This window comes from Pholcus phalangioides, unplaced genomic scaffold (assembly GCF_987345545.1).
Source record: "Pholcus phalangioides strain wild (caught in Gottingen) unplaced genomic scaffold, Ppha-v1.0 ptg000002l_1, whole genome shotgun sequence".
Taxonomy (NCBI): Eukaryota; Metazoa; Arthropoda; class Arachnida; order Araneae; family Pholcidae; genus Pholcus; species Pholcus phalangioides.
The window spans coordinates 1,595,061-1,614,611 of NW_028301595.1; the positions used below are offsets into that span (position 1 = coordinate 1,595,061).

General features: G+C 39.8%; 1 protein-coding gene across 3 annotated transcripts in view; it reads left to right on the forward strand.

Moving 5' to 3' along the window:
* LOC149089046 (uncharacterized) overlaps positions 1 to 6,534 on the forward strand; it is a 62,614-nt gene extending 56,080 nt beyond the window's left edge. For 2 of the 3 annotated variants that reach the window (XM_089236867.1, XM_089236862.1), the window contains exon 2: positions 4,045 to 6,517. In XM_089236867.1, coding sequence (XP_089092993.1) covers positions 4,426 to 5,268 — 843 coding nt within the window. In that variant the 5' untranslated portion in view covers positions 4,045 to 4,425 and the 3' untranslated portion in view covers positions 5,269 to 6,517. Of the gene's footprint in view, positions 1 to 4,044 lie in introns of all 3 variants that reach the window. The other variant, XM_089236857.1, reaches the window with a different exon arrangement.
* The last annotated feature ends 13,017 nt before the right edge of the window (positions 6,535 to 19,551 follow it).

The window sequence follows — 19,551 nt, forward strand, 5'->3', positions numbered from 1 at the left end:
TCATGACTACAACTTCAGCGATTTCGGTTTGGCGTGATTTCTCTATTTGTTACATTTAAATCCCCTTATGACCCCTTTCGGGGTCGAATTTCAAAAACCCTTCTTAGTGAGTCTTTACGGCATGAAACAAAATTATTGACCAAATTTGATATTCATAGCTTCAGTGGTTTCGGCTCGGCGATGATGTTAGGACATGTTATTTTATATATATAGATTATTTCTTTTGTTAATTATCAATTTCGATTAGTTCTTAAATTATTTTTTCCACTAAATTTCTGAAATTTTTGATTAATTTTCGGTTAATTTTTATCTGAAAACACTTCAAGGGATTCTTTAATTATTTCATTTCGGTAATTCTGAAATTATATTTCTTCTCAATATATCTTGAAATCATTCCTTTCAGTAATTATGCAATTATTCTTTTATTGATTGCGAAATAATTTCTATCATAAATTTCGAAATTATTTCTCTCATTGATTTATAAGTTGTTTGTTCACCAATTCTGAAATTATTTGTTTCAGTAATTCTAGAATGAGTTCTTTACCACTTCGGAAATTATTTCTTTCATTTAATCTAGAATCCATTGTTTTTCAATGTTTTCAACCATTTTCTGAAAATGTCCGGTGGGCCACGACAAAAAGCTCCGAGGGCCAAATGTGGCCCCTCAGACTATGTGTTGAAGACGCCTGACTTATACACTTTTTCCATCCACGAACAGGGAAAAAAGCAAATAAATTTTCTTACAAAAGCATGAAAAGGTTCTTTAAATTAAAAAAAAAAAAAAAAAATGACAGGCAAAAAACAGGTGCCTTAAAGATCGAAATCGAAAGAAACCGCGTATTTTCTTTGCTTTAACTGAAAAGAAGATAAACGATTATAATGTATTATTATGTCTTTTTTCTGTTTTAAGACGGAGACTCGAACAGACTTTCACGTTTATACGCTTGTTTCCTTTCGTTGTTTAGAACCGAAACTTCCTCGTGAAAGTGCACATATACATGCATTGTACCCGCCTACGTAGTCACCAACATGAGAATAAAGAAAGAAGCGATCGAATCACTTTCCATCACGTCTTTTTTTGAGCAAGAACAAAAGGAAATTACTTCCGAAAGTGACTGGATTATTCGTGAACGTCGCGTCGTGCCTTGAATACGAAATCAATGGACGCGTCACTCATTGTTGCGTACCTTGAAGATCGCTCAATGGAAACTTTCGATAATGGAAACTGTTTATAACCGCGGAAGTTTCTTGAAACTTAATCGATAATTTGGTAAATTTTTCTTGCGTAGATAAACAATATACGCTGCGATTTATTTCCTACGTTTCTAGAAGGAAAAAAAAACCCTGATCCGATGAAATTAGCTACTACAGGACCCGCTAAAACGGATATTAATGGTTCCAGCACACAATATCCGATCAAGCTGGTCATTCGCTTATGCGGGGAACAAACCAACTGCTGTTTAACACCGTTAGAATATTTTTTACATTTAAAACTGATGAGAGAGAGAGAGAGAGAGAGAGAGAGAAAAGGATCAATACTAATGAAGCTTCGGGAATAAATCAGCGATCCAAATGAAATAAAAATTATATTTATATACAACGATCCCGATTTTTAAATCATTGCGAGAATCAGTACCCTTTGTGGGCCCAACAAAAAGAACGAAATTGAAATAATTAAGTGTATAAACTGGAGAGAACTTAGATACTTCGAGATGATGCCATTCGGATCTTGCATTTTGCAGATGTGGAATGAATCAATACCGTTGTAGCATTTCTTACGGTCAGGAAGTAAATAACACAACTTATTTCCCATCTGGCAGATTGCTCAATTTCCTTGCAGCCCTCAACTCGATTCAAAATGGCGTTTGCTTGTGTGCGCAAAATTATCAACGTGCATGTTTCTCTCTCTCACACACACACACGAGGTGGCTGAAAGATGCCGTAAAAAATATGGATATCATAAATGCAACTAAAACACAGTAAGCCGATATAAAAGCATATTTCATGAAAGAAAAAAACGAATAATTAATACTATATAACACACTGCCGATAAAAAATATTATGATTGTCTTATTCTAAGTATGAATAGCTTCTCGGTTTATCATATTTCTTCTTACACGTGTCAATCGTGTTTGAATTCGCAACCTGCGGAAGTAAGCTATTCCATTTATTAACAACCCTATTAGAGAAAAATTCCCTGCGACACCATAACCTGGCATTGTCCCTCACCAATCGACACTGGCGTCCTCTTGTAAAAACAGTCGATTGGCGGTGCACTAAAAGTTCATGGTCCATCCTATCCATCCCATTGAAAATTTTGAACACTTCGATCATATCTCCTGGACACCTGCGTTCATTCAATGTAAACATATTCAAAAAATGAAGTCTCTCTTCACAACTCAAGCCCCGTGTATCAATAAGGACACTCGTAGCTCTTCTCTGCACCCCTTCAACCAAGTCTATGTCCCTCTGTAGGTATGGTCTCCAAAACCTTACAGCATACTCCAGTCCAGGACGAACTAAGCCTCGAAAAAACGGAAGAATAATTTTAGGAGAACGCGAAGAGACCTTTTTGAAAATGAGACCAAGCATTCTATTCCACTTTTTGACCACCGCTGGACAATGTTCAGAAAACCTAAGCCGCTAGTCAATGAGAATTCCCAAATCGGTGACCCTAGTTGCATTCGGGATAGTGACACCATTCAACTCGTAAGAGAACCGTGGGTTGTTCGAACCAAAATGAGCGACCATGCACTTATCAACGCTAAATGTCATGCTCCGTTCATTTGCCCACGCTGCAATCCTGTTTAAGTTGGTCTGTAGCAGCTCCTTATCGTTTTGATTCCCGATTACCCCCATTAGCTTCACATCATCTGCGAATTTGCTAGTAATTCCATCGATACCCTGATCGAGTTTGTCGATAAAAAGTGAAAAAAGTATGGGGCCAAGGACACTTCCCTGAGGAACTCCACTTGTGACGTCTGTCCAACGAGAGAATTCCCCGTTCACCATAACTCGTTGCGACCTATCTCTTAACCACGATTCTATCCAATTCAGCAAGTTGCCCCCAATTCCAATCTCGTGTAAACGCTTCAAGAGTTTGCCATGTTGGACCCGATCGAATGCCTTCTGGAAATCAAGGTAAACAACGTCGACATTTTTGCTCTTACCCAAAGCCTTAGTCACGTAATCATAGAAGCAAAGGAGGTTAGTTACACATGACTTCCCCTTCCTGAACCCATGCTGATTATCCGACAATACATTATTCTCGTCTATCCACTTCACAAACTGCCTTTTGATGATAATTTCCAAAATTTTCGAGAGGGAACTCGTCAAACTCACTGGACGATAATTGGACACAGTTTCTCTACTACCCTTATTAAATATCGGAACAACATTAGCAAGTTTCCAATCCCTTGGGATGATACCCTCAGCAATACTACTCCTGTATATCTGTGCCACTGGCCCCAACAATTCATTAGCACATTCCCTGAGGACCCTGGGATAGATATTATCTGGTCCTGGTGCTTTGCTTGCACATACATTTCTTAGAAGATTTAGGACCTCCACGTCTTCTACTTGAATATCGTTGAGGGATTCATTACCCCATGCAACACCCGTATATCGAATATCATTATCTCCATTAAAAACCGACGCGAAAAAGTCATTGAAAGCACTACACATGCCTACATTGCTCTCTAACCTAGAGCCTCCTATCGAGAGGGGGCCAACTTTCCCCTTACATCCATTATTGACGTATCGAAAATGATTTTGGGACTATCCATCCCGTTGAAAATTTTGAACACTTCGATCACATCCTCTCGACACTTGTGCTCTTCCAAGTAAACATATTCGCGAAATCAAATCTTTCTTCTAGCTCAAGCCTTGTGTGCCAACAAGAGCACTCTCTTAACTCTTCTCTGCAGCCCCCCCCCCCTCCACTCTCAGCCAAGTCTATGTTATGTATATACACTATAATTTTTTTGAATGTTTGTACTATTTATTTTCTGATTTCCTTGTTATTTTTCTTTCTTCTCATTTCAGTGAAAATTCCATCAGAGGCGAAGATTTCTCAGAAAGATTGACGGCCATCGTGGCTTTGCTTGAATTCGCAACCCAACAACACCAAAGACGTTATCTTCGAAGCTTTTCATTGGTCTGGTGCATGGCTGAAGCGTAATCAACTAGAACCGCGTTGTGGTATGGAAAGCCGTTGAAAGAATCGCGATTCAAACTGTGACGCACAATTTCTTCTCATTTTTGTGACGGAAATTACCTGATTATTTCATCAAAAAGTGCCGCCAATCATTGGTGCAACCGGAATTTCAGTGTATACAGTGATGTTTTCATTCCAGTGGAACAGATTACTCACCATATTGCAATGATTCTAGCATACGCGCCGTCATTGTGAACCAATCAACGACGATGTACCACAGGAACGTTAACGGTGGATATCAAAAAAACAATTATCTTTCCAAATCGTACGACAATCACCTTCACGATTACGAGGTCGGAAGCTCGTCCTCCTACGAAGACGCCGTAGACCGGAGCTTCGACGTCCTCGACAACTTAGCCAATCAGGTTCGTAATTTGAAAACCGCGTCGAAGTCTTACAGCTCTGGATTGCCGAACAGCAACGGTAGTTTCACGAGCAAAGATGGCGGCCTGACGGAAGAAGACGTCTCTCAGATAGAGGCCTTTTTCCGAAGCCACAAGACCTCCGTGTTCGTGTGCCGCTCTTTGAGCAACCTTTATTTCGGGAGGGGTCCCAACCAGTGGGAACTTGCCCGGACCGGAGTCCCCGTCCTGCTGCTGGACGAAGGCGACACCCGTGCCAGATCGCAAAGGCTCCTCCAGATAATCCTGGCCGAGAAAGGCACGGGGTTCGTACTATGGAAGGACGTCATAAACGGGCGTACGAATTACCGGGTCCAGGAACCGACTTTCCACGTCATGTTCACGTCTTGGGACCGCAGCAGAACGATAGGCCTGCGTTTCGACCTTGTCAGCGCAGCGATGGTCTTCTTCGAAAAGCTCGAGCAACTGATCGGCGACCCGCGCAACCTGTCGCTCCTGGCGATCAACACCAAGAAGGGCAAGAGGCGTTCCGTCACTTCACAAGGCAAGAAGATCAAGAAGGAGCTCATCCGACTCCCCATGAAGTGCGAGATATCGAAGCCCTGTTGCTTCCAGCACGTCACAAACGTTGCCATCGATGACAAGGACAGGCTGTACACCCTCGCGACTCTAGTGTCCAACAGACACTAGAGCAGGAGAAAAACACGAAGCCAGTTTTTACAGTACAAGCAGGTCGAGTACGTCAAGTATGGAAATTCTTCAATTAAGTAATTCTAGACCAAGAACAACAAAGGAGTACTAAACTAAACGAACCGGACACGACCAGGCTCTGTCGCTATTGCAATATAAGCTCATTGCTCGGAGGGCGTGGTCATGCCAGAGAAAAACAAAAGTGTACACTGCAGAAGAAACGCAATTATTATACAGGGTGAGTCAGAAGGCCAGACCAGATTTTTAAAGTTGTTTTTATGGCATACATGCTCAACCCATCATCTGCGGGCCAAATGTGGCCCTCGACCTCAAACTTAATTTTGTAAAGATAAACTAAGCGGCATATTACCAGATCACTTACGTTACCCGCGGCACATTCTTACTTCGATTAAGTGGCCGCGGCACAGTTCCAAATCACTTAAGCAGCCCACGACAAATTTACAGATCACTTAAGCAGCCCGCAGCACATTTTCTGTTCACTTCAGTGAACCGTGACTCACTTTCAGATCGTTGAAGTGGCTCACGGCACATTTTCAGATAACTTACGTGGCCCATGGCACAGTTCCAGATCACTTAAGTGGTTTGCGGCACATTAAGTCACTTATGACACATTTCCAGATCACTTGAGTGGACCGTGACACACCGCAGCACATTTCTAGATCACTTCAGTGACTCGCGGAGCATTTGCAAGTCACTTGTGTGATCCGCGAAATTCATTCTTCAATGAATAAAGTGGCCCACCCACGTTTTCAAATCAACGAAGTGACCCGCACTTTCCAAAAGGTTGAGCACTCTTGCTTTTTTTGAATTAATCGTAATGAATGACATTCTGAACTTGAGAAAAGGGGAGACCTGCTACATATTCAACTAACCCCGTATTTTTTCCCTCCATTGCTAGTCTTTCAAAATATGGAATAAGACGCATGCGTTTATTTATATGGACGGTTTGAATCTGACCGGAGTGCTTATCAGCCATCGCGAAACAATAAGGTTCCAGAATTGTATTTTGTGCATGCAACAAACTTGACGCTCGCTACGGCGTTTCTTCTGAGATAAGACAAAATGACTGAATATCAAACACTACGGAGCATTCTTTCGTAATTAACGTAAAACGTTTTAGAATTTTTAGTGTTTAATGTGCCATAATTAAAATATTATATTATCTATTGGTTATATGTTCCATCGAGTTATTTTATGTCATAATATATACAGTATTGATATGAATAATAAAATGAATATAAATCTTAGTTTTGGTTTCTTTCTTGTGTCTGCTCACAAACAGTTATACATATTCCGAAGCCGCAACAGACAGTTAGTGCATATCCATATGTACGTATCGTTCGTCAAAACCATTTGTTACATACACAGGGTGTTTCGCAAAGATTGTCAGAAAGAAATAAAAGTTCTGGGGTTGATTCTAAGAGGGGGAAAAATGGGTATAGGGAAATAAAAAGAAAGAGTAGAGATAATAGAGAGAAAAGGAAGATGGAATAATTGAAAAATGAAGATATAAAATGTAAAGGATAGAAATAAATAGAAGGAAAAGACAAGAGGGGAGGGGTGACCAAATATGAAAAAAGGAGAGACGTACAAATAAAAATCTAAAAACAATAAAAGGGAGAAACAGAGATAGAAATATCAAAAACAAAATGGATGCAGAGAAACGAAAATGAATTTTAAAAAAATAGAGAAGTGATGAAAAATTAAAGAAATTAAATAAGAAAGAATAAAGCATGAAAAATAATAATAAATAATAGAATAAGAAAATATAAAGAATAACGTAAGCAATAAATAGAAATAATAATTAGGAAATAAAAAAGAGAAGGCGAAATTAGGATGAAAATCAGAAAGATGTAACGAAAGAAAAGAATAAGAAGAAACGTAGAAGTAAACATAAAAAGCAAAGAGTAAACCGAAAAAGAGGGAAGCAGAAAGAAGAATCAAAATGAGAAATAGTAAACAGAACTATAAAGGAAGGAGAAAACGAAAAGAAGTTTCGAGAAACACACAAAGGCATCAAGTTCCTACACATCTTGTAACTGATAAGCTACAACCAATCGATAATTAACTATCAAACATAATTGCCGCCAGAGAAAACTATTAAACAATTTTCCTCGTGTTTTAATTCGTTCAAAAGTGATGACTTTCAAGTAGAAGAGAGTTTTTTATTGGTTATTAATTTAATTTTTTATTTTTATTTATCTATTTATTTCAATTGATTTCACAGAATATTTGCAAAAGTTGCAACACAAAATAGACATCGGTAAATGATACTGGTTACAGTATCAGTTCAGTTTAACACTGAATACAAAAGAACAAAAATTAAATATTAGTGGGAAAAAAAAATTCAGAATAAAAGATAACTATAAGCAGTGTCCGCGCCAGGCATGAGTTGACGAAGCGGCATGATTACAGGGGGCGGCATTTTTATGACAGATTTATTATGACGGTGTTTTCACTCTCGAAAATTTTTACACATCGAGATAATTTTTAAGGGAAATTGCGAATGAATAAATAAGCGCAGGTAAATGAAATACTTCTCAGTGTCGAACTGCTATTCAATGCCTAATTCCTCTCAACACACACTCTTCTCTTGCACTTCCAAAAAGTGCCACCTATCTTTACAGAAGCTGGTTCATGAAAAAAAATTATGTTCCTTTTTTTTTTGTTAAGGATCTTTTCACTCTTTATCAACATTTTTCCAGTTGACTTTCTTTTCTTTAGTCGATTCCCCCCAGCACAAGTTTGGATTTGTTGTTCATCTTCCGACAAATGCCTCTTTCAGCCAACACAATACCAGCAGAATCTCTAGTGTGATGCTGTTTGGCTCCGGAATGTTCTGATTGCCCATTTCTGTACATCTATATCTATTCCCTATATCAGGGGTTTCCAAAGTGAAAAGCTTCTCACAATGCCCTCAATAGTTATAATGCAGTTCCGCTGAACCCTTGTTGATAATGATGAAAATGTTCAACAGAACTCAAACAAATATTTGAATATTTTTCCAAAAAAATGTGTCCCTACTGCCGTCCCAACAACATCATAGCCCCAGGGCAAAATGACAGAGGGCCTAGGCAGCACTTTTTAATTTACATATTTATTGTCATAAATTGTGCCAGATCTTATTTTCTATTCACCTGAGGTCCCTGCATGGTCCCTACTAAGGAAGTGGGTCTGGCAGGGGCTCCGAATGATTCTCATCAGAAGCGATTCTATTTTTTTTTTCACACTACAAATTCATAATAGGGGGGGGGGGGAACGTGAAGAAGCTGACATAGCAGCCCAGATTTCAGCCTAGTTAGGGGATGTGGAGGGGCCATGGGCATATTCACGAATCGAGATTTGATTATAACCATCACCAGACACAGGTGTTCATCTGAGTTTTAGGTGAATATCTCCTGATTATGAAATTAAGCATCTCTCTTCAATTGTTTAAGTGAGCACTATGATCCCCTATAAGGGTAGGGCTGGCACTGCTCTAGTACGTAGGCCCGGGACAAAAACCTCCTTTTTTTACACTATAAATTCACTACAGAGGAGGCAAGGGCGTAGCGGGGGGGGGGCTTGGGGGTCTGGTCGTCCCCCCCCCCCGAAATGTGAGAAAATGACCCAAAAAAGGGAAAAAGATGGCCAAATCCATTGCTCTGTCACTTTGGTCCCCCCCCCCCGAAATGAAAGTGGTCCCTCCCCCCGAACGAAATTTCTGGCTACGCCCCTGAGAGGAGGGCCCCATCGAAGGGGCTGCCTCCTTCCAAGGATGAGCACCGAGATGCTCGCGGTGAAAAGGAAAAATTTTATTCTTACCTGCAATGCACAGTTTAACTTTTTTTCCGAACACCTTTATTTCACCTGCACAGACCTGTTTCTCTGCTCCTCACAGAATTCCGATATTTGCGTGGAATGACAAAATAACATGCTGCTGTATACAATAGAGGGAATGTTTTCTGCGCAGCAAAAATAACTCTTTATACAAGGAAGCATTCCCGGACTCTAAATGTACAAACTTTTCCCCCATGAAAAAAATGGTACCTTTCTTAGATACTTTTGTCCTTAACTAATAAACGAATAAACATAAAATTTCATCAGCAAAAACATACTTTCTAGAAAATCTTCGAAACAATTATACAGCACAGTATTACATTACATGTGAGAAAATCAATGAACTAGAACCTAATGAAATAAAGCTGTTAAAATTCTTCGATTGAAATTAGCGATCGGATTTTAATGAATATGCCCCATGAAAAAAAGAAATAATATTAATTAATATTTTATAAACGATAATATTAGATGAATTATCAAATTTGCCTCGGAATTTTAACAGTTGTTGTTTGTATACGTTAAAACGACGTTAGTATAACTGGCAAAGTGCAGCCGTCTTTAGCTTCCGTATTATTCATAATTCAAATCACAGAAAGCCTAAGGTGCTTATACTTTGCGTGTTTTACTAATTTTCTTTTACCTCACACAAATAACAACTGATAATTAACATACTTGATAATTTAACGAATATTACTGCTTATAAAATATTAACCAATATCATATGTTATTGTTTTTTCATGCAGCACATTAATCCGGTTGCTAATTTAGTCGAAGAATTTTAACAGTTCTATTTGATAGGTGGGTGGTAGGAATGGGTTCCAGGTCATTGACGTTTCTCACATGTAATATAGGGTGATTCTACATTCGTCGGTCATTTCGTTTGATCATTGATCATTTTTTTCGCACCACGGTCATTTTCTGCACACTATTAGGGCTAATTAGACCGGAACCTACAATTTAGTGCCGATTCCGAACGGCAGGCTTGTTTTTTATAGTCGTCGAGGAATTGGTGCGCTAACCCCTCAATGCTTGCGGTAGCAATTTTTTCCTGTGGTCTTGTCGCCGTTTTTGTTGTACCCTTGCGTCAGGAAATGTTTCTGACAAGGACGAACCGGGTATCGAGCTCGCGACACCTCTAAACATCCTTTGGTACTTTAGGTGAGTATCTTATCGACCTGGGCTACCGCGCCCACATTCGTCGGCTAAACTTAACTGAAAATAAGCATTTTTATATCATGTGCGGTCGAATCGCTATAACAAAGGGGGTAGAGGGTGATTTTAAAGAGTTCACAACAGCACTTCACCATAAACGAATATTATATTTTTTCTACGGATTTGTTGTTATGTGCCATCAACCAATCCGTGGATGCATATGAACCTTCGGATTGGTTTTTATTTTATTGGTGCACACACAAAAGGTGCACACACCTCATCAACATTATGCTGCGCCAAACAAAGATAAGCGGTACAATGACTGGTAGTAGAATTTGTGTTACCCAAGTTGCACCATGATAAGACCTACCACATTACAATACCCTGCACTCTGGTCACAAGCATTAGCGTAAGCTAGATCGACCTTTAGAGGGAGCACATTGGGTTTGGGGAGCATAAGGAATCGCTCATAGCAATTTTCAGCTACTAACCTTCAAATCTACCTTCAAAGCTACTAACCTTCCCAGCATCTCAAATTAACAGAAATGGATGAAGATAACATTCATTATAAAAATATTTTCTTCCGATACTTTAATTTTTCACTAAAATATTTGAAAATATTTTCAATTTTTGATCGTCTTTGGGAAGGGCACGGGCTCCCCATGTTCTCTCCTGCGTACGCGTCTGATCTCAAACGTGTGAAATCGGAATGTCACTTCGCTAGAAAATTTCGCAGCAACGTGTAAATAAAAGGGTAGGAAAAACTTACCTTCATGCTACGCAACATAACATATAAGCTACACATAACGAGGAGAATCACGATTTCAAAAACTAGGAAATGAGGAGAGCGGTTCTTGGATAAATAAATTTTGTCTTTGGATTCAGAATGAATATTAATTTATTAGTCTTCGTGATTTCTCACAGAAGTGCGCAAAAGCATATTTGTGTGTGAGAGAGATACCTACTCGACTAAATAAAATTTTTCTTCAAATTATTTTTAGTAAATTTTACGTAGAATTTTAATGCGATATATGATATATATGTGTGCTAAATAGCTCAATTAATCCTTTGAAAAGCAAACATTTTTCCAAAACCCGTAGGAAAAAATGTAAACTGGTGCTCCCACTAGCTCACCTAGCTCTTTCTTTAGAGAAGAGTTATATTCATTTCATATATTTACTCTCGTTAAAACCTTTTATTTAGGAAATTTTCCCTCGGTATCTTAAATCATCAACGTTACAATCAACATTGTAACAACCTTATGATCAACATTTCGGAAACCACTGTATCAAATTAATAGAGGCGAAGAAAGAAACTCTTTTCAGATAGTCGTATCTTAAGGGCGGCAAAATATTATTTGCCTCAGGCGGCAGAATTTCTAGGAAATTACGTTCATAATAAGGAACATGCACATACATAAATGAGTTGCGGTCTCAAATTATAACAACTATTCACAAGAAAACGATATTGAATAATTTCGATGCAAATGAAAAAGACCGAAAAACATGAAGGTGGTGAAAAAAACATTTGTCCGTGATCTGTCATGATTATTAATTTAATTATTAATCATTTAAGTAAATAGTAATTGACCCTTTGTGGACCTATACCGAGGTGGAATCGACATCAGGAAAAAAAGGGTACTTCATTGTTATACAGGCCTTTTACGATTACAGGAAGACTCCAGTAAATTCGGCCTCTTAGCAAAACGCATGAGCATTCAAAGGTCTTCTAGGGACCTTCCTGTAATCGTGATTGCCGGGGGTGCTATAGAGTGCTATACAGTACGAAGTGTAAAACACCAATGAAGTGCCGTAAAAAACCTCTGGACAGCAAAGGGTGAAATCAATTGTAATTCTAATTGAAGCATGGGTAATACTGAACGGATCGTCCTGTAACTGCGGGCATGTAAACATAATACTTGAACTCAAACGTAGAGGCATAGTTTCAGTTTAAAAAATGCTCAAAAGCCATTCAAAAAAGTAACCTGTACCAGTTTTGAGAGTGAAAATACAGTGTGCCACAAAATAGAATAAAAAAGTATAATTTTTTTTAAATTCGAAAATCGGCGAAAAGTTGGGAAGGAACAGCATAAATGAGGAAAAGTAGCGTTTTTCGTTAGTTTTTACTGTTCTTTCTTAACTTATATCCGATTTTTGAATTCAAATATGCTAGTGATATAGTGTGTATTGCACTTAGAAACATGATTTTTTTTTTCTTTTGGCCTCAGAAAATAGGGCAACGAATTCGTAATTGGAAGTTAGATAGAGGACAGGGGGACAAAAAATTTAGATTTTTTTTTTATTTTGTGACACGCACACACTTTATTTTCACTCTCAAAACGGGTACAGGCTACTTTTTGAATGCCTTTTGCGCAATTTGTAATTTGGAATCATACCTCTACGACTGACGGTGGATGAGATAAAGGCCGCATTACAGGACACACTGTAGAGTGTGTATTCGCTAATTGACTATTAAAAATCTAATTTTCTTCGCCCTAAATCAGCTGATCCGTCTTCCTTTAAAATTGATAACACATCGACCTTACTTCTCACCTTGATATTGCCACAGAATTTAATCGGGCTTTTCCCTCTGTTTTCTCTTCTGATCCCAATCTTTCTCAGTACTCCTTTTCCGATTCATTATTCAACACTCTAGTCCTGTTTTCTTCACTAAAGCAGGCCTCTTCTGAACCTTTTAAAAAACTGAAACCCCACTCCACTGGCCCCGATGGGATTCCAAATCATTCTCAAATTTTGCGCCGATGAAATTTCTAATTACCTTCAACATTTCATTAAACTCATCTAATTTGCCCTCTGACTGGAAAATTAATAAGGTTATCTCAATTCATAAATTATATATATAGGATCTCTTTCAAATCCCCTTAATTTCAGACCAGTCGCTATCACCTCTACTCGCTGCAAACTTTTTGAGCACATAGTTGCCAAGGAAATCCGCTCACACCTTGATACAATAAACTTCTTTTTCTCAAATCAACACGGCTTTCGATCATCTTTATCAGTAACAACCCAATTAGCTCTTTTCATACATGATCTATCAAGCAGTATCGACAAAAACTTCCAAACTGATATAATTTTCTTGGATTTCTCTAAAGCTTTTAACAGGATGCCCCACAATAAACTTCTACTTAAACTCGAAAACCTTGGCTTATGTATTCAACGGCTTAAATAGGTGGAGGCCTTCCTTACCAACCGCAGTCAGTTTGTCTCCTTCAAGGGCCAGAACTCCCTATTTCTCCAAGTTAAGTCTGGCACACACCAGGGTTAGGTCCTCTCGCCATTATTATTTTTGATTTATATAAACTATCTTCCTAATTCCATCAATTGTCATATTGGACTCTGCAGATGATTGCGTTATCTACAAACAGTGCACAACGAATCCGACCAGGCTTCTCTCCAAAATAACCTCAACATTGTATCGGAATGGTTCTTGTCCTGGCAATTACCCCTTAATTCTTCAAAAACAGTTTTTATGAAAAGTACTCGCAAAAGACTTCCCCTCGATTCTTTTCTTACACTATCAATAACTTTTTAATCACTGAAGTTTCTAATTATAAATATCTGAGTGTAATTACTTCTGCCGACCTCTGTTGGAATCTCCATGTTGATTACGTCTTTCATAAGTGTATCCAAAAACTCCTTTTTCTTCGTTGGAACCTCAAAAACTCCACCTGTCACCTCACACATCTCTGCTTCCAAACCTACTCTCTCATATGCCTGTTGAATCTGGGACCTCCATACTCTCTCAAACATAGACAAATTAGAATCTATTCAAAATAAATCCGCCCGTTTCATTCATAACTGTTGGTCATCCTCTGCCTCAGTCACTGAACTCAAGCGCCAACTTAATATGCAATCACTTTCCACCCGTAGACATATCTCTCGATTATCTTTCCTTTCCAAAATCCTTCACGGCGATTTTCATATCAACATTTCCAATTTTCTAACTCTCCAGCTTCATACTTTTCAAAACGAATTAACCATTCACAAAAATTGAAACCCATCTTTGCATCCACTGATTGTTTCAAATTTAGTTTCTTTCCTCTCATAATAACCGACTGGAACGACCTCCCGTCAAACATTATTGATTGTATAACAGTTTCTGATTTCCTTTTAAACATCAATCGTTTCTGTCAAACTTCACCACCGCATTCCCTTGTATAGGCCTCGGCCAAGCAATATTGTATAAATAAATATAATGAAATTACGTTTGCTCGTTGTTGATGTAAACAGGGGGAATCACAAAAAATGGAAAAGAAAATTTAACGTCAAAGAAAAGCGGAAGCTTGAGAAATTCAAGATAAAAAACTGGAAGCGGAAAGAGGAAGACAGATTCCATTACTGACTTGTGGTGGGTTGGTTATTGATGATTTTCTCATAGGCCTCTCTTTATTAGTAAAGCCGGATTTTCACAAAAGTTCTATATTCAACACCGAAAATGAAAGTATTTTACAACAAAAAGGTGAGTTTCAACTGTCGCTATTTCTTGTGTGCAATCCGTGAATCATACGCTAAAAGAACATCTGAATTTCTTGGTGTGGTTCATAAACCACCGCATATTATCTATTAATATTTTTCTAAGTAATTGAAATGAAAATTAATATTTTGTAAGAAAATATATCTTAATAAAATATTTTTATACAGCAGGAGGATTCAGAAAAGATGGGAAAAACTTTAAGAGGTGATAGTACACACCAATGCAAACAATTGTCATCAAAGAATGCATGGGGCTAACATGAAACGGCCGCTTCGCAAACGTTAAAACGACATTCCTGTTGAAATTTATCTGGAGAAAAAGAACACTATGCATGCAAATGTAACCTGGGGAAGAAGGAGAAACCGTATGCAAATCTGCGTCACAGTGAATAAAAGACGCGGACGCCAGCCCTGTGAATTTATTCCAGAGCGCAACCGTTCTAACAATTGTAACGTACGTGATAATGGCGTACTTTAGTAATACTGAAAAAGCAGATTTGCATATGGTTTCTTCTTCTTATTTCCCAGGTTACATTTGCATGCGTGGTGTTCATTTTCTCCCGATAAATTTCAACAGGAATGCCGTTTTAACGTTTGTGGAGCGGCTGTTTCGAAACGCCCTAGCGCGTTTGCGTTTCATGTTAGCCCCATGCATTCTTTGATGACAGTTGTTTGTATTGGTGTGTACTATCACCTCTTTTCTAATCCCCCTGTATATTAAAAAAAAACATAGATCAGTGGTTCTCAACCTGAAGCCATTATGGCCCTCCTTATGGTTCTAAGATATCCGGATATTCAAGGGGGTGCACACACGCGAGCGAAAATCAGATGGAATGAAAGGGGAGCAATGGTAATGCAAGTACACATACACACCCCTTAGGGTATTCGGGTAACCAGTCGCTGCCATTCTACCCAGTACAGATCTGACAGGGCGAGACAGAAATAAATCTCGAATCGAGAGCCAGCGGAGTCAGGTCCGAGGGTTGGTGGGGAGCCATGACAAGTGGTAACTGGGGCCACAGCGAACTGCATATGTGGGGAAAATGTGACTAGTTTCGGAATCCAGCAGAGCTGTCCATAGAACCAAGGCCTAGGACAATGTGGTTCTCGTATCCATAGGAGAGAGGGGGTGGTACATCATGAGATCTGGAACAATGATTTTCAAATGTGAGTATGTGAATATGTAAGCTGTTACTTTTCCAGTTAAGTATGAGGCCCCAGAACAATTGTTTTGTCCTTGGACCCATGGTATTGAGAAGGTCATACATAGAACTCTCACTTTGGGGTCATTCAAGTATTACGTCAGCATCGGGGGGGGGGGGGGGTGGATTTGCTGACTTTTGATGACAAGGGGGGAGGGGGTTTGAAAGTTGCTCATGTCATCAACCCCCCTTTTTGAAGATATGAAATATTCTAAGCTGCTGACGAAATTTTGCTGGGAGGGGTGAGGGGTCAGTGTTTTGCTGACTTTTGCTGACAAGGGGGAGGGGGGGGGTCAAAAATAGCTGAAAATATGCTTACGTAATACTTGAATGGCCCCTTTAGAGAGGGATGATTTGTTCAGCCCGGAGGGGGGGGGGGAGGTAAAATCATAAATCCGTCTTCGATTAAGCGGATATGGGAATGGGAACACATGAGCAAATGAAATAAACATGTTGTTGTTGTTGTCATTAATAGGTTGTGACATGATGTCGAACGTGAAATGCGAGAAACAAGAGGATGAAGTCGTGGTCCGACGGCGGCAGCCAAAGAAGGACGAGGAGAAAGCCGTCGGACAAAATTTGTTCAGGACTTCCATGATCGAGGAGTTCAATCCGAGATACCATGCCCGATCGACATCATCCTCGACATCCAGCAGCGCTGACCACGACCCTCGTAATAGTTTCCTACCACCTCCGCCTCCTATTTTAGTGGTTACTCACGAAGAAGACGATGACCTCGATGACCCATTCCCGTCCCCGCCGCCTGATATCAGTTGCCTGGATCTGAATGACTCTAGAGGTGCAATCGACGCAGGAAAACCAAGAACGATCGACAATAAGAAGCCGACTGTCGCTATATCACCGAAACCAATAAAACGTCGTTTCATACCCAACAAAAGAAACAAAGGTAAGACGCAACAAAATATTTTCCGATTTTCTGTTAATTTCAATAGAGTCATTAATATAAAGGGTGCATAGCTGAGACACCTCGCACCGTAAATTACTGGCGAACGGTTCATCCTAGGGCAGTGTTTCCAAAATATGGGCAATATCACCCCCTGGTGGGAGATGGAATGGTCCAGGGGGACGGTAGAAGCTACGGATTTAACATAGGATCCTATGGGTTCACTTGAGTTGGGGGGCGATGAGCCGCGGACTACTTAAGGGATCTGTAAATGTTGTACGCGAGCCGCTTGAGTGCACTTCAAGGGTGCACGGGCAGCCTAAGTGATCTGGAAATGTTCTGTGGACCCCTTAAGTTCTGTAGACCCATCAGTGCTCTGGAACTATGCACTGGTTACTTAAGTAGAGGGGGAATGTGCTGTGGGTCTGGAGATTTTCATTGGTGCATTGGTCTGGAGATTTTCCGCACCACGTAAATGATGAAGAACGGCACCGCTGGTCATTTGTTTTATTTTTGAAAAATTTGGTTCGAGGTCACGGGCCAAATCGGATACCTCCGAAGGCCACAATTTGCCCTCTGGCCATGAGTTTAACATGTATGCGTTAAACCCAAGGGCTGAAACTAGGGGAGAGCGGGGGATCTGGAGCCTGGGTCCTGGACCAAGAAGGGGGGTGAGGAATTTTTTTTTTTTTCAGTTCAAGATACCGAATATTGTACCAAAATTGATAGTGGCCACGGGCAAAGTCGTAACTAAGAGAGGGGCTAAAGGGGGCAACTGCCCGTGCAACAACCTTCAAGGGGGCGGAAAGTTTTAGGAAAGAACAAAAATGCTGTTGTACAAATTGTCGATTTTGCAGCGGCGGGGAAGGGGGTACAACGCAAAATCGTATTTGACCCCCACACACACACAAATCCTAGCTACGGTCCTGTGCCAGGTTGACCGAGTGAATTTTCGTTAGAAGTCGTGGCCCTGCCTCAGGCCCGTAGCCAGAAATTTCGTTCGGAGGGGGGACCACTTTCATTTCGGGGGGGGGGGGTGGAACCAAAGTGATGGAATATTAGATTTGGCCATCTTTTTCGAAGGCCCCGGATGACACTTATCATTTATTTTTTCATACAATAAATTCACTACATCAGGGCTTGCGAAACATCTGACAAGGAGGCTTGCCAAGAACGGGACCCTGCTGCAGAATGGAGGCCATGGATTTCATCATGGACAAGTTGGGCATTAGCCCAGATGCCCCGCCATATTTTAGGGTGTCCTAAATTTGAACGAAATTAATTCATCGAGCCATCAAATATCTTCGACCATATTCGTGAATGTCTCCGAATTCCTAATTCCCAAAGCCACCTGCAATCCCCCCCCCCCAATATACTATTTTTGTTGCTGTTGCTGCAACTTCTGTTAGCAAGGGAAAAAGAATCGAATTTCAACACTCAATATGATTCGTTTGTTTCTCCAGACAGTGCTAAGAATGACTGTATGATGATGATGACGCCACTGTTGAGAGGGTATAAAAGCGACGAACGTAATAGAGTTCCTTGAAGAGTTCGGGAGGTTGGTTGGGAACTTTGTGGTTGGGTGCCGAGTAGAGTTGAAATCTCTTTGGCTCCTCTTTCTTTTTCAGGTACCCGTCCATTTCACCAAATGGTCAAATTTCCTACTACAAGTCTGTAGTAAGTCTTTTTTACGATGAAGATTGCTTGAATGATAATTATGACTAATTATAAATTTTTATCGCATAATTTTTTTTTACATATTTTTGGAATACATTCGAAACTAAAGAAAATTTTTAGTAGTCCTTTATTTCCCATAATGGGAAGGATGACCAACGTTTTGGCCATCGATTCTTTTTTTTTTTTCAAAGAGAAATGTCCCGTTTTTACTCATATTTTCAACAAAGTATGAAGATAATTTTCATTAATTATAATAGTTATAACTTGAAGGGGGGGGGGGCAATATGACTCGCATTTGACGGGATATTGTCCCCAAAGTTTTGCCATTACTAATTTCCAAAAATATCCCGTTACGTCCCGTATTTTCAACGAAGTTCATGGGGATTTTTATTCTGTATTAAAATTCTGCTTGATAAAATTTGTGAGGAGCTGAGAAATTTCCCAAATAATTGCTGAATACTCACAGTCCTTGCGCGCTGTTTCCGTCCCACTAGGCTATTGTTTGGTCAGTCATATGATTGCACATTATTTTGGTCACTCAAATACTTTTTCCAGTATGACCCAGGTCTTTGACCACCTGCTGATATGTCTTCGTTGAAAAAGAGCGGCGGGCCAGGGTCAAATAACGAACAGAATGCCTCCAAATCGTTTATTACAGCAGTATGTGTTCCACGTGACCACAGGTGATAACACATTGCAGGCGAGTCCCAGATCCAGCAACGGCAGAGTGCAGCAGGTCCACGTGCACGGTTTACAACGGTGAAGTGGTTGTAGATTAGGGACACAAGTTCTTATAACAGTCCCATTTGTATATTTCCACCGACGTCGCTCGTACCAGCACCACCTATAGGCTGTTTTTTGTAATTTTTCCCCGTCTTAAAAAAATTCCCGTGACCTAGCGATGCTAACTCTGCAAAGCGTTATTTATTTCGGTTGTTTTTCCGGTTTTTATGAATTTTTAAAATTTTTCCGGACTTTTTGCCAATCCTGTATATGACATCCATATTTGTTATGA